The sequence below is a fragment of the Thrips palmi genome, unplaced genomic scaffold, assembly GCF_012932325.1.
Source record: "Thrips palmi isolate BJ-2018 unplaced genomic scaffold, TpBJ-2018v1 HiC_scaffold_16, whole genome shotgun sequence".
Taxonomy (NCBI): Eukaryota; Metazoa; Arthropoda; class Insecta; order Thysanoptera; family Thripidae; genus Thrips; species Thrips palmi.
In genome coordinates this window covers 15,513,205-15,527,133 of record NW_023144625.1, presented here as the reverse complement: position 1 = coordinate 15,527,133, position 13,929 = coordinate 15,513,205, and the positions used below count along the sequence as shown (strand labels likewise).

Sequence of the window (13,929 nt, the reverse complement as noted above, 5' to 3'; positions counted from 1 at the left end):
ACACAATAGTAACAACAAACAAAAGAGAGAAAGAAAACAAAACAACTTGTACAACAATTTCAATAATTGAACTTAAAAGTGAAAGGAAAGCAGAGCACAAGAAAAGAGGGCTATGTTAAGTTTTCCACATAGACATTCAATATCCAACAACAAGGGTTGATCCACTTACAAAACGTTCCAAAAATACTTGCTCTACTAATCACATTAAATTTTAAAAAATAGTTGTAAGTCTAATATGAAAAGAAATTTGCTGCACAAGTATGATAAAATCTATCAGGTTTTCAAACCATTACAAGGCACACACCACAAATACACAGATGCACTCAAGTTCGCATCCTCATGTGACGGAAAAAAAGAGTTGACAAAATGTTGAACAGACTTATAAGGACCAATGTGACAAGGTCACATGTTGTTATTGTTTACAGCTCATTTAAAAATGAAATGAAATGATTTAAAAAAATCTGGCAATGAATCTTGTGAGAAACTTTGAATGTAGCTAGTATCATCTAGACTTCAAAGAGAGAAACATAAAAATGTTGTTGCTTTGACCGCAAAGATAGTTGTTAACAGGCTAACAACTATTACAACTATTTGTTCTCAACGGATGAGAAAAATGAAAGCAAATTAATTAAGCTCATCACATTAAAAGTAAGGGCTTGGTAATTAAAGTACTATCGGTCCTTCCGCCGTGCCTTGTCTTTCTCCTTGGACCTCTTCACTACTTGGCGTTCATGCTCATACTCGAAGTCCTCTTCCGTCAGACTCAATCTTTGAATCTATAACAGAAAATTTAATGATTACAAATACATTTCAAATTACAAATGAATGTCAGCAAAGATTAATATGGGATGAGAAAATTATAATTACCTGAGTGACTACGAAAAGTTCTTCCATGTAGCGCTCTGGTGGGCTACGAAGTACTTCTAAGGTTTCGTACATTGTGGGGCACTTTTTCAGCACTCCTGATTGACCAAGACTGTACTTAAGAACAATTAAAGCTACCTTAAAGATGACTTTGATTCCTTCACATAAGAACATGTCCCAGATCCGAAGCAATGTAGGCCAGGGGAGAGTTCTTGTGAAAACACAGAGGAACCATTCTGTCATGTACAAAATAGGTTCAATCTTTTGCTTTTTCTGTAAAAAAACAAATGAATTAAAAAAATTAATCAGACGTTCAATTTTGATTGAGCTAACACAATTCAAGTGGACAATTAAAAACTAAAACTTACCAAATGTTTGTACACTGCAGGAGAAACCTTCTTAAGGAGGCCGAAAAGCACATCTCCATCTATTTGTAACGCTTCCTGTAAATGAAACAGGAAATCAGTTAATAGGAACAGTTTGGATACAGTTCTAGTCAATCCCTTGTACTGAACTAACGCCACCCACCATTCCTTGGCTGTAGTAGCCAGACAGGTACTTGTCGCAGATCGAGACTAGACACCAGAAAGCCTCTTCGGCGGGCATGTGCATCAGGAGGAAGGCGGCGATGGGAGCTTGCGCTTGGCAGTAGCCCACTTCAGGGTTCAGAATCGAGAACGACTTCAGCACTTCCAGAAGATCCTGCTGCCTGAAAACGCAATTAGAAAACGAGCGTAAAATAGATTATTTTAGAGAGAAGAGAGAGAAAAGCAAAGGGAAGGTAGGGCGTAGGACGCACCCGTGGCCCTCCTGCTGGGCGAACATCTCGTGGTAGGGGAACTGGCGGTGGAGGTCCTTCCTGATGTCGTCGACCCACCGCGGGTCGCCCTCCTGGCGCGCGAGCTGCGCGTACAGGCCTCGGTGCTGCTTCATGAGGTGGTGGCCGCTGCACAGGTACAGCCAGGCGCGGGGGCGCACGGACGCCGGGATGCCCTTGCGGCACCGCTCGCGGACCTGGACCAGGACGACAACAATCAACACATCGTAAATCAACTTGACCCGACCGAGTGCCAATTCGAACCCACGCCCGCCACACTGCAGTGCACTGCCGCTCTCACCTTTTTGTAGTTCTTGTCCATGTACTTCTCCCAGCTGCCAATCATGGCCAACCACTTCCGCTCGCGCCGCAGGACGACCACCGGGGACACCAGCTGCTTCCTGAAACAGGTAGAGGCACGCGTGAGTGTGAGAGAGTGCCAGCGAGTGAGTTAAGAGTGAGTGAGCACGCGCTGACATGGACATGACATTCGCCACTTTTGCACCTTGCACGCGCCATTCCGAGCCAGCCGTCTGATTCCGAACACTGCTTTGTCGCTCTGTCTCTCTCGCACCCCTACGGACCGCCCCATGAGTGCGAGAGAGACAGAGCGACGAAAGCAGTGCTCGGAATCAGACGGCTGCCGACTCCAAACGGTTCGCTCTCCCTCCCTCTCTCTCTCGCCCATCGAGACGCGCTATGAGTGAGTGAGAGAGACAGCGACACGCTGTGCGGAGTCGCTCGGTAGGTTCCCAGTCAAGAGCGCGCAGCGCAGCACGCCAATGCTGGCGGAGTAGTGCGCAACGCAAGGACTGGGCAGCGGCCAGCCTAACCTAACCTAACTAGCAGAGCAGGGAAGTCCTCCTGCCTGGACAGCTCTCTCTCTCTCTCTCTCTCTCGCACTCACAGGGCGTCGCGTGAGGGTGCGAGAGAGACAGCGACTGTTCGGGATCGGCCTGCCCTAGAGCCTGCCCGCAGGCCGCAGGCAAGGCTGGGCAAGGCCCGCCTCCATATGGCCGGCCGGAAGCCGTGTGCGCCAAGGCAGGCCAAGGGCCGCGAGGACTCGCAGACGACGCGACGCGCCACGCGGCCAGCGGGGGGCACACTGGGCGGGGCGGGGCGCGCACACGCCGACACTGTCCGACCCATAAAACAGCGGCAAAAGTTTAAGTTACGGCGCGCATATCCCGATTCAATGGACTGGAAAGTCGCGCGGGCGGGGCGGCGGGGCGGCGGCGGGGGAAGTCCCACACACGCGTCGACGGCGGTGCATGCCCTGCGCACCGCGCGCACCGAGTGCAGTGTGCCACACCGAGTGTGGTGTGCATGGCGCGTTATCTGGCCGTAAAATCTACGAGGCGCGCGGCGCTCGCTTTGATTTCAGAGTACACAACCACACACAGTGTACCGCGCGCGGGACGCAACGTGTTTCTCACTGAGCCAAGTCTGCTGTATTATTCTCACTCATTTTCCCGTCGCGTATCGCCGCGGCACGCCACCGCACGCCACCGCTTTGAGGCGCGGCGGCGGCATAGGGCTTTCGGCTTGGGCCAAAGGCAGCCAAAGGCTTGGGAAGTGGGCCAGCGCCCCGCCCCGCCCCGCCCCGCCCGGGCGCCCCGCGGAGCGTGCTTTGCCGCCGGCTACTCCAGAGCCGCAGAGGCAGCCGCAGCAGCAGTGTGGGCAGCAAGCAAGCAAGCAAACAAACAACCAAAAAATACACAACCCGCGGCTCCACCGGGACTCGAACCCACGACCACCGCGTCCCCTCGCCGCGCCAGCCGGCCGGCCGGCAGGCGGGCCGGTAGTGCGTGGGCGCGAAGAGGGAACTCATTAACAATGGGCGGGCAGGCACGGCCGAGGAAGTCGCATCATCGATTTTGATGGCGGCTGGCGCGGGCTGGCGTGGGGACGGCACGGCGACGTTATCTTCGGCCGATGCTGTCTAGGCGCGCATCCGCGCCACGGGCCTCGCGGGCCACGCCCTCGCTAAATGGCATCGCGCCACACCCGTCGCCGTCGTCGTCCCGGCCCTCTCCTTCGCATTCTGCAGGCCCACGCCGCAGCGACGCCGCAGCGACGCCGCGCCGAGGCGGCCCCACGGCCAGCCCGTCGAAAACGAAAGCCTGCCAATAGTCACGGCGCTGCAGCTGGCTGTCTCCCTCGCACCAATGCGGGCGGCCGCTGGACCGCCGCGTTACCTCTCGTGCCTCGCGTGACGCCCTGGCCGCCCTGGCCGTCGAGAGGCCGGCGTCTTGTCCTCGACGGCGTGCTGCCCCCCGGGCCGACACAGTGCCCGACCCGGCCGCGTGACCGCAGCGCCGGACGGCGACGCATATGGCAGCGCGAACGTGCGCGACGTGAGGAACCGCCGGGAACCGCCGCCAGCAGGACTCATTCCGAGAGTCGCTTCTGACGCGCCGTCTCGCTCGCACTAGCGAGGCTCCCCGTATGAGTGCGAGTGAGACGGAGCGACGAAAACGACTCTCGGCATGAGTAGGAGGGAACGGCGCGCACGCGACGGGACGCCAGCGAGCATCGCCACCACCACGGCGGCGGCGGCTCCCGCCTGCAGGATCATCGCGGAGCCCCGAGCAGGGGAGACCACGGGAAGGGGGTCACGGGGGGTCGCGAAGGGTCGCGGAGGACGGTGTGGGCGGGGAAGGCCAGGCGCGCGCACGGAACGGGCACGGAAGCAGCCGGGATGGGGCGGCAGCGGCGCGACGCGGGTGAGTCACCACGTGGCGACAACAGGCACCCCAACAGGCTCATCTGCGAAAAATGCTGCGACGCGGCGTGCTTATAAACACACACACGCGCACCTAATACGCACCGCGGCGCGCCGAGCCCGTCGTCACATTGTGCTGACTCGCAAACCCAAAGGCAAAGCCAAGTCTCTCTCGCGCCCCTACGCAACGCCCCGTGAGTGCGACAGAGCCGGAGCGACGAAATGAGCGGCGGGGGTGACGTGGCCGTCAGACAGACGTGCCTGGAATGGGGAAGCGGGGAAAGGAGTGCCTACGGGCAGCAAGGCAGCACGGCGAAAGGAAAAGAGCCCCCTGTGCCCTGTGTGTGGTGTGTAGGTGCGTTAGTGACGCGTGTGTGAGCTGGCAGCGGTTCAAGGGGCGCCCCAGTGGATCAGCAGCGGATCACCGCGCCGTGCGGGCCGCGCTGGCCGTGCTCGACTCGGCCGGCCCGATGCCCGATGCGTCGATGACTCAACGCGCCGACGGGTTCGAGTACCTCCGCGCTTTTCAACGACAACAACAAAAATGACGGGAGAATCCACGACGGCGCCACCGACGATCCCGTACAGTGCTTTCGTCGCTCTGTCTCTCTCGCACTCATGAGGCGTCCCGTGTGGGTGCGAGAGAGGCAGGGCGACCAAGCAACTAGCTCGGCTGATTGTGGGGTCAGCCGGCGCGTGGGCGGCCTGTCTCCGTCTCAAACGTCTCGTTCGGGCAAAAAGGAACCCCCTTCCCCACTCCTCTCGGGTGTCACTCTCATCACCGACGAATACGCGCACACACACTCACACGCACACAACTCTTCCGGGACGCACCCGCTCCGATCTAATCTCATCATCACGCCCGCACGTCCAGTCGTGGTGTGGTCGACCGCATCTCTCTAATCTAATCAATGAATGGCGAAAATACTCGCCGCCTCCCCGTTCAAGAATATAACGGAAGGGAAAGGGGGGGGGGGAATTTCGCGCACTAATTCTGCATGCACAGCTACTAGCTGCAGGAGATGCGCGCCGCAGCGGGTACCGCGTCACTCATGCGTGGAGGAGGGGGGAGAGGGGGGAGGGGCTTAACGAGGAATCAAGAGCAATTCTCTCAGCGGCCCCGCCAGGAAGGACGGGAAGGGGGAAGGGGGGGGATGGCGCGCGACGTCCTGCTGCGTGGAGCAGAGCGAGCAGGGCACCGAGCTGGATCCTCTGCGACCGCCGCGCCGCCACGCCTCGCGACAGGACGGCCGGACGCAGCCCGCGGTGCACCACGCGGCGATGCAGACTCGCAGCAAAACTCGCGCACTCACACGGGGCCATTCGGGAACCCTTTCCTTCCCTTCCCTTTTTTTGCCGGCCTCCTGCGTCTCCCTAACGGGCCGCCCGAGTACTGCTGCAGGCGGACGCACTGCAGTGCGTGTGCAGCCACAGTGCACTCGGCGCAGCCAGCCTGCACAACAAGGCCCTACCGGTCCTGCCAGCGCGGTCATTCCGAACGAGCGGTTCGGCGCCCCGTCCCTCTCGCAGCCCTACGGAGCGCCCCCTGAGTGCGAGAGAGACGGAGCGAGGGCCTGCAGCGCGCCCTTGCCGGCCAGTGCGACACACGGTGTGACACAGCGCCCCACTTTCCCGCCTCTAATCGCCCAGTCAAGCCCCCTCCCCCTCCCCCCTGCAGCCATGGGGCCCATAGGCAAAGGTAGGCCGCGGCAGGTAGGCCCTGCTGCTGTGGGAGGGGGCCCGCAGGCAGGCCGACCAGGCAGACGCGCGCGACAATGGGCGTGCCCTATAATTATCGCCCCCCCCCCTTTCCCTTGCAGCTCCACCGCGGTACTACTCGCTTTTTACCATCTTCCATAGGCGGCCCTTTTCTTTAAGCAACGCGCTTTCCACCGGCGGCGCGGGGCTCACGGCCCATCGGACGCTGCAAATTAGCATTTAATTACCGCCCCTTTTTTCCACGCCGCCTTTTCGGCACTGCTCCGGACGCGACGTGCCAACGAGTGGCTGAGTGAGTCAGCCGGCGGTGCAGCTTCTTCCACTGCAGACTGATTCCGAGAGCCGTTTTCGTCGCTCTGTCTCTCTCGCACTCTTACGGGACGCCCCACGAGTGCGAGAGAGACAGAGCGACGAGACCGACTCTCGGAATCAGTCTGCTGGGGAGAGATAAGGCGCGGATGCTGCGGGCCGAGAGAGAGACAGAGCGACGCCGCGCTGCGCCATTGCCACCGTGACCAAGTCCAGGAGAGACTTTTTGGCGGTGGCGTGCGCGGAGGGCTCGCGTCGTCGGCGCGTCCGCGCTCAAGTGTTCTCAGCTGTCCGGCCGGCGTCGGCTCGAGCCTCGAGCTCATCTCCTTCTCCTCGTCGTCATCATCATCATCGCCATGCCAGACACGGAGCGGCCGGGGTTAGCGCCGCATGGGCCGCCAGCGGGCTGGTTGCGAACAGAGCTGGCCTCTCACGCACCCATTGGGGGCTTGTCGAAAGGGTGCGAGAGAGACAGCGCTGTTCGGAGCCAGCCGGCAGGGGGAGGCCCAGGCTGCCGTAAATAGACCTCTGGTGCGGTGCCGCCGCTAGCGGCGCTCGCCCTGCAGGGCCAGCCCTGGGATTCTGGATTCTCAAGGCGGCGACGCGCTCCAAGTAGAGACCCGCCGCCACGCCACAGCGCTACCGCCTCCCACGCGGCCTGCCTGGCCCGGCCCGGCCCGGCCTCCACTGCGGCGGCCACTTCACGCTGTCTGCGGACTGCAAGCCGCGGCCCCGCGCAGCCCTAGGCCCTGGGGGAGCGGCCCTAAAGGGGGCCGCCAGGCCGCCAGCACGCGCGTCCAAAGCGTCCAAAGGCAGCAAAGGGGAGCAGGGAGCAGGTGCCGGCAAGGCAAGGGCCGCTCGCCGAGTTGACACGCTTCACTGAAGTCCTTGAAGGCACTGCCGTCTGTCGGCCCAGCACCGTCTCTCTCGCACCCACACAGAGCCGACCTGTGAGTGCGAGAGAGACACAGCCACGGTTCGGAAGCAGCCAGCCCAGAGGTTGGCGCCCCTGCCAGGTAGGCAGCCGGCAGACACAGGGAAGCCCCACGCACCCCTACTCCACCCCGCCGGCCGCCGCCGCGCCGGCCTGCAGACTGAATTGAATCCGCGGTTCCTTTTCGTCGCTTTGCCTCCCTCCCGCTCAAGGAGCGAGAAAGACAGAGCGACGAAAACGACTCCCGGATTCAGTCTGTTGACCGCCGCGAGCGTCCCAAACTTTGCAGGGTGGGCAACGCAACGAAAACAAAAAACAAGCGCCGTGCCTCGGCTCGCCTCCCGGGACGCTATCACAGGCAGTTCAACGCCAGGCGGAGAGAGAGAGAGAGAGACGAGTCAGTGATGAGTGTGACAGAGATACAGCAGTGTGACACTAAACAGGACGGGCGGAGGCCTCCAAACGCGAGGTGTTATCTTGCATGTGCTTTACAGCGAGTGCAAATGCCCGGCCACATCCCACCGTCATTGGAAGGGATGGCAGCTGAGCATGGATAAGCTCGTTCTGTTTTAAAATGCTTCTAAGAAGTTATGTAAACAAACAGGGCTCGGAGCCAAAATTATTCTAAAATTTATATTTTTATACTCACTCTTCTGGGCAATACTGTGCCCCGCCAAGAAAGCCATGCCGGTCTGGGACAGTTGATATGACAGAACCGTTGTTTACAACGCTGCTCACTTCGGAACCAGTGATGGATCCCTCATCTTCCTCTGCACCTCCTCCGTCACTTCCCTCCTGGGTCTCATGAACACCACGACCTTCAGAAACTGATGTGGCCATTGTGTCACTGGAAGAAGAAACACAGGCAAATGAAGTTAGACAAAAAAAAATTTTTAAATGATTTTATCTTTGATTTAATATAACTTGGGCCTCCGCAGTGGAACAGAGAAAATGATGACAATGATGAAGAGAACATGATTACGTAGAAATTACTTGACAGGCTCATTGATTGCCAAGTATGTGGAAGGATAAGGACATTCCCCCTCCATTTCATCAAAAATTTTAAAAAATATCAAACAGAGAAATAATAAACAAAACAAACTAAAAACGGCTGTGATGAACAAGGGAAGAAATTTGGATTTGACAAGGGGGAACTGACAACAGGTTGCACTGGCAACAAATATTGTGAGGTCATCAAATGAAAATGGCAGAACATATGATCCAATCAAACGTCAATAAGCGGATGTCATCGCCTTCTCAAGCGTTCAGATCAAACCCACATAAGCTAAGACTGCCTCAGCCACAGCAATAAGGAATAGTCCTCACGTGACGAAGTTTTCCCCCCATTGATTCACAATTTCGTTCATCAACTTACGAGGAAAATGCGACGACAGGCCACAGGCCAGTGAATCTGGGGCCTACCCCAGGGAATCCACAGGTCACACTGTCTGCTTTCAAATCCGTCACTGGGGCCCACTCAACATTCACACCCACGGATTCTGGCCTAAACCCGGGAAAGAAAATTCTGCAAAAAAAGGGTCAAACGAAGGGCATGGCGAGGGTAAGCGACGCGGAACCCTGGAATCTGGAACAACACTCCGCGGAGTGCCCGCCCGGGCCCGTCAAGACCGACCGGGCGGGGCCCAAACCAACAACGACGGAGCGGGAGAACACACAAACACGGGCGGGACATGACCTACTTTCGCAGGGGGGCGGAGCAGGCGTTAGAGCCGTCAGGATGCAGGGGCCTGGGCAAGTCAACTGGTAGCCATCAGCGGCCCGCGCCCGCGGAGGCCGCGGTCGCGTCGGGGCGGGACGCAGGTAGACGGGGTCGCCCGCGACTGAGGGTCCTACTCCACGGGACTCAGGCGCTTGCGCATCTCTGACGGGAGGGTCTCTACAGGCAGTGCCAGAGGGAAGGCGCGCGTTCGGCCGCCGCGCCGTGGCAACGGGTGCGACGGCGAGACATAAGCGCGTTTCGGACGCCAGCGCGGAGGCGGGGGGCGGGGGCTTCGGGTACGCTCGGGCGCGCTCGGGCGGCAGCCGAAGTGCGGCCGAGTGCGCTGCCAACAGCGCCGCGAGCCGGTATCCGCACCACGGCGCGCTTTACGGATGGGTGCGCAGCGCGGAGTCGCGCAGCGCATGAAATAAAGGGATTTCCCTTACCGTGATTCGGCACTTCCAGGATGGAGCGCTCTGGTGGCCCGCTCGCTTCACGCGAGCTTTTTAGCCGTTTGCGAATCTAAAAAGAGCACGACAGGCATATGGCGACGATATAAAAATATTTCAGGGGAGGTCAAACACTCCAGCATGATCACCATGGCAACAGAATACCGCAGTAAACACCCTATCTCGAGTCACTTGGAGAGGGAGTCACTGTTTGTCAATAAATATGATCAGTCTGAAGGAAGCGTTTCGTTTGGTTGTTTGTCATGTAAATTTTAGTGGTGGGACAATCTGTAGTTTCCATACCGTCCTCTGAGTCACATAGTCCATGGACAGCAAAGGAGGTCAGCTCGCCACTGATAAAAAGGGGATGGATGTGTTACGAACAAAATCAAAAAATATATAAATAAGGACCAAAATGGGGAGCAGTTCTCAAGTGGACGACAGCATAACCAAAAAATATGACATCAAGAGGAGGATCGGTAAAGGGGTAAGTAGTGACTTGGCATAGCGCACCGTGGCCAAGAAGCCGCCTTCCCTTATCGGCTAATCTTGGCACCGAAACTGAGAGTGGAAAATCCGGAGCGGTGGTGCGGATGATAGAGGAGGTGGCCCTCTACGACTGCGTATGGCACTGCGTTCCGTTTCGCCATTTTCGCCATTTTCCCATTTTCCAGGCTTACGGCATCGTATGGAAAGCCGTGGACAGGTCGACGAATCGGCCCGTGGCCGTCAAGAAGATTTTCGACGCCTTCTGCAACTCCACCGACGCGCAGAGAACTTTCCGAGAAATTATGTTTTTGCAAGAGTTCCGGAATCACCCGAACGTGGTCAAGCTGCTTAACATCCACCGTGCTAGCAACGACAAGGACATTTACCTCGTATTCGAGTTCATGGGTGGGTACACCAGCTACACTCGCCGGTCAGTTCACCTCGCCGGCAGTGAGCTCCACTCTTAAAACATTATCTGGTTCCATCCAACGAGGAAAACCGAAAGCTAAAAAACCTCGTGTTACAGAAACCGACCTGCACAAGGTCATCAAGCGAAAGCACATCCTGCAGGACCTCCACAAGCGCTTCATCATGTACCAGCTTCTCAGAGCCACCTACTACATCCACTCGGGCAACGTGATCCACCGCGACCAGAAGGTGCCAATTTCGATTTGAGGCCACGCAACTGAGGTGCAAAATTGACGTGTCTTTAAAACGGCTTGGTGACTTGCAGCCGTCCAACATTCTCCTGGACAGCTACTGCCGGTGCAAGGTCGCCGACTTCGGCCTGGCCCGCTCCCTGGCCAGCGACAAGGGGCCGGGCGGGACGGGCCCGGACGGCACCACGGACCCCGCCCTCACGGACTACGTGGCCACCCGCTGGTACCGCGCGCCCGAGATCCTCGTCGCGTCCAAGCAGTACGTCGCCTGCCCAGAGAAAACGCCCTGCCCAGCTAGACGGAAACAAGACTTAGGTTTGTTGTCCTCCCAGGTACACGAAAGGCATCGACATGTGGAGCCTCGGCTGCATCCTGGCCGAGATGCTGCTGGGCAAGCCGCTGTTCCCCGGGACGTCCACCATCAACCAGGTGGAGAAGATCATGGCCACCATCGACCCGCCCACGCCCGCCGACCTCGCCTGCGTGTGCCCGGGCTACGGCAGCTCCCTGTTCACGGTGAGGTCCGCGGTTCGACGCCGCCCCTCTGCCTCCGTTTTCTTTCCTCCCTCACACCGATTCCAAAAGTCGCGTCTTCCTGTCGCCCCGTGCCCATGGAGCTTTTCCTGCGGGCGGGGAGGGCGAGGACTGACTTGCCGATCTGCTGGGGCCCCTTCAAGAGGCGCCCGGCCGAGGGAGGCGCCCCCCCCTACCCTGGCCAGGTGGCCGCCCGCCAGGGCGGGACTTGGCCCTGCCGCCTGCTGGTGCCGCCCGTTCAAAACGACCCGAGCAGGCCCCGGGGAACCCCCTTTCGGTGTACCAGGTTCATGTCGAGGGGGGGCCCCCCCCCCCCCCCAAAAAAAATTCAAATTTAAAAAATTCTCAAATCTCCGCATATTTTCTTGAGCGGTGGGATATGCCTTGCAGCACCCCAACGTGGCGAGTCAGGTGAGCCAGTCCTGCGGCCAGCCCAGCCCCACCCCGAGCGGAGGCAGCGAGGGTTGCGGCGAGGCCAAGGGGCAAGCCATGGCGTCCCAGGGTGGCGGCGACGGCGACCCCGCGGCCACGCAGCACACCAAGGCCAGGAAGCAGCACCACGGCAGCGTCGCCAAGGACATCAAGGACTACAAGGGCGGCGCCGGTAGCGGCAGCAGTGGCAGTGGCGGAAGCGCCCCCCTCAGCACGCCGCCGCTGCGGAAGCCGTGAGTAGGGGCCTGGCCCAGGGCCTGGCCCACCACGCCTGCGCTAGGCCCAACGCCGCACCAAACGTTTCTGACCATTTCCGACCCCCAGGACGAGGCCGCCGCGGGAAGCCCAGACGCGCCACCTGTCCACGGAGGATGTGCGTCCGGCGCGGCGCGGCGTTCGGCAGGCCCAGGCCGGAGTGCGCGTGGCGGGGACAGCGCCGGGGACCGCGTCGGAGCACTTGCTGCCGCGACGCCTGTCCGCGTCCGACTCGGCGGTCACGTCCGTCACGTCGCAAGGTAGCAGCCCAGCGACCCTGGCCGGCACCGCCACCACGACGCTGCTGCTGCGGACGCCGCACCTCGCCGCGCACCCTTTGGCCGCCCCCTTGGGGGTGCCCTTGGGGCCCACCGTTAAACCGGACGCCGGCGCCCTCCTCGCAGGCCGCGGGCCGCACCTGCGGCGCCGCCATCACCACCACGGCCACCACCACAGCGCCGCGGCGCTGGGCAGCACGCAGCCGCACCCGCAGGCATTGGCGTCGCGGCGCAGCTACCACGCGCAGCTGGACCGCGTGGGGGACGTCGTCGTGGCGGCGTCGGGGGCGTCCGCGGCCGCGGCGGCCCTCAGGGGGGGCTTGAGGGCGCCAAGGTCCAAGCCGCCACGCGGGACCAGGGCCTCGGCTGCTACCCATCCTCAGCTGGTACGTCAAGGCCCAGGCCTAGGCCCCAACCCCTCCCCAGCCCAGCAGGCTGCACGCCAATCATGATGCGTCCAGCAGGAACCCGAGAGTCGTTTTCGTCGCTCTGTCTCTCTCGCACTCATGGGGCGTCCCCTATAGGTACGAGAGAGACAAAGCGACAATAACGATTATTGGAATGAGCCTGCAGGCCGGTCCAGGCCATGCCGATCAAGGCGCAGCGCGCGCCCGCGCAGTCCAGGGTAGGCCACCCGCACCACCGACGTGCGCTCTGCGTGCAGTGCGGCCTACCCTGCCCGGCGCCTCGACCGCAGAGTGCCATTGACAGAGTGTAGTGCCTCCCTAACACGACTTCCCGTGCGTCTGTTCTCAGCTGACGTGTAAGATGGGCTATGTCAGTCTCTCGTCATCGGTGGGAGCAGAAGGTACAGGGGACTCTCTTCTCTCTAGCAACTCTTAGCAATATTGCACGCGCCTCCAGTAGCATCTAGTTTCAATCTTCAAACCGCTTACACACACTAACGGCAGCCGTCGAGGGGATCCTTTAGGGATGGCGTCCGTTGCCAGGGGCGGCGCGCTTCACCTGCCGCTCTGTCTCTCTCCCACTCTTACGGAGTGCCCTGTGAGTGCGATAGAGACAGAGCGACGAAAAGATCGGAACGACTGCTCTGAATCGCTCGGCGGGGTTTTGTTTTGCAGTCGCTGGGGTCGGCCCTCTCCGGCTGCCCGGCCCGCCACTCCGGGAGCCTGTCCCACCTGCAGCCTCCGGCCCCGCAGGGACAGGGCTCTCAGGCTCGCCCGCAGGGGCCCCACTCCAGCTCGACGCACAGCTTGGGGGCGGCCGGCACTAGCAGCACTAGCCAGGTCCAGGGCCCCGGCAGGCCCGCGAGGGACATCCTGGGGTCGCACCACGCCTACTTCGGCCTCAAGCAGCCGCACCGCCACAGCGGCGTCCACAGCGTCGGCCTGCTCGGCTCGCAGACGGTGTCGCAGACCGTGGGCAACGTGGGCTTCATCACGGCGTCGGGCCTCTCGGAGCTACGGCTGCGGCCCGGCTACCGCTGGCAGAGGTAGGCTAGGCTGCCTCAGGCGACAGTCCTCCTCCTCCCTACCGCCCACCCTCCCTACCGTAGGCAGGGACGTATCAAGTCTTGTATGGGGGAAAGAAAAAAAAAAGAAACCAGAAAAATAGTGTTCTTCCTCTTGCTCCCCATTTATGTAGATTCACTTAGATTCCCCAATGTCATGTTCTTCATGTATGTGGTATCACACAATTTTGTATGAATGTTTATTTATAAATGATATTTTAAATAATAAAAACGGAAAAACTTTTGGTACTTGAGTAAATATGCTGTATATTTA

At 59.5% G+C, this 13,929-nt stretch overlaps 3 protein-coding genes across 3 annotated transcripts; 2 read left to right on the top strand and 1 right to left on the bottom strand.

Moving 5' to 3' along the window:
- Positions 1 to 6: 6 nt before the first annotated feature.
- LOC117642765 (TBC1 domain family member whacked) lies at positions 7 to 8,786 on the bottom strand. Its single transcript, XM_034381292.1, has 8 exons — positions 8,744 to 8,786; positions 8,018 to 8,215; positions 1,983 to 2,082; positions 1,664 to 1,878; positions 1,393 to 1,573; positions 1,233 to 1,307; positions 868 to 1,137; positions 7 to 776 (listed from the first exon to the last, which is right to left on the bottom strand). The coding sequence occupies exons 2-8, from the start codon at positions 8,206 to 8,208 to the stop codon at positions 672 to 674; spliced, it is 1,137 nt and encodes a 378-aa protein (XP_034237183.1). The 5' UTR covers positions 8,209 to 8,215; positions 8,744 to 8,786; the 3' UTR covers positions 7 to 671.
- Positions 8,787 to 9,514: 728 nt separating this feature from the next.
- Positions 9,515 to 11,888, top strand: LOC117643035 (mitogen-activated protein kinase 15-like). Its single transcript, XM_034381673.1, has 6 exons — positions 9,515 to 10,024; positions 10,212 to 10,431; positions 10,553 to 10,683; positions 10,760 to 10,944; positions 11,018 to 11,201; positions 11,610 to 11,888. Exons 1-6 carry the CDS (start codon positions 9,953 to 9,955, stop codon positions 11,886 to 11,888), a joined length of 1,071 nt encoding a protein of 356 aa, XP_034237564.1. The 5' UTR covers positions 9,515 to 9,952.
- Positions 11,889 to 12,903: 1,015 nt separating this feature from the next.
- LOC117642030 lies at positions 12,904 to 13,904 on the top strand. The gene is made up of 2 exons (XM_034379807.1): positions 12,904 to 12,992; positions 13,267 to 13,904. The coding sequence occupies exons 1-2, from the start codon at positions 12,960 to 12,962 to the stop codon at positions 13,639 to 13,641; spliced, it is 408 nt and encodes a 135-aa protein (XP_034235698.1). The 5' UTR covers positions 12,904 to 12,959; the 3' UTR covers positions 13,642 to 13,904.
- Positions 13,905 to 13,929: the final 25 nt, after the last annotated feature.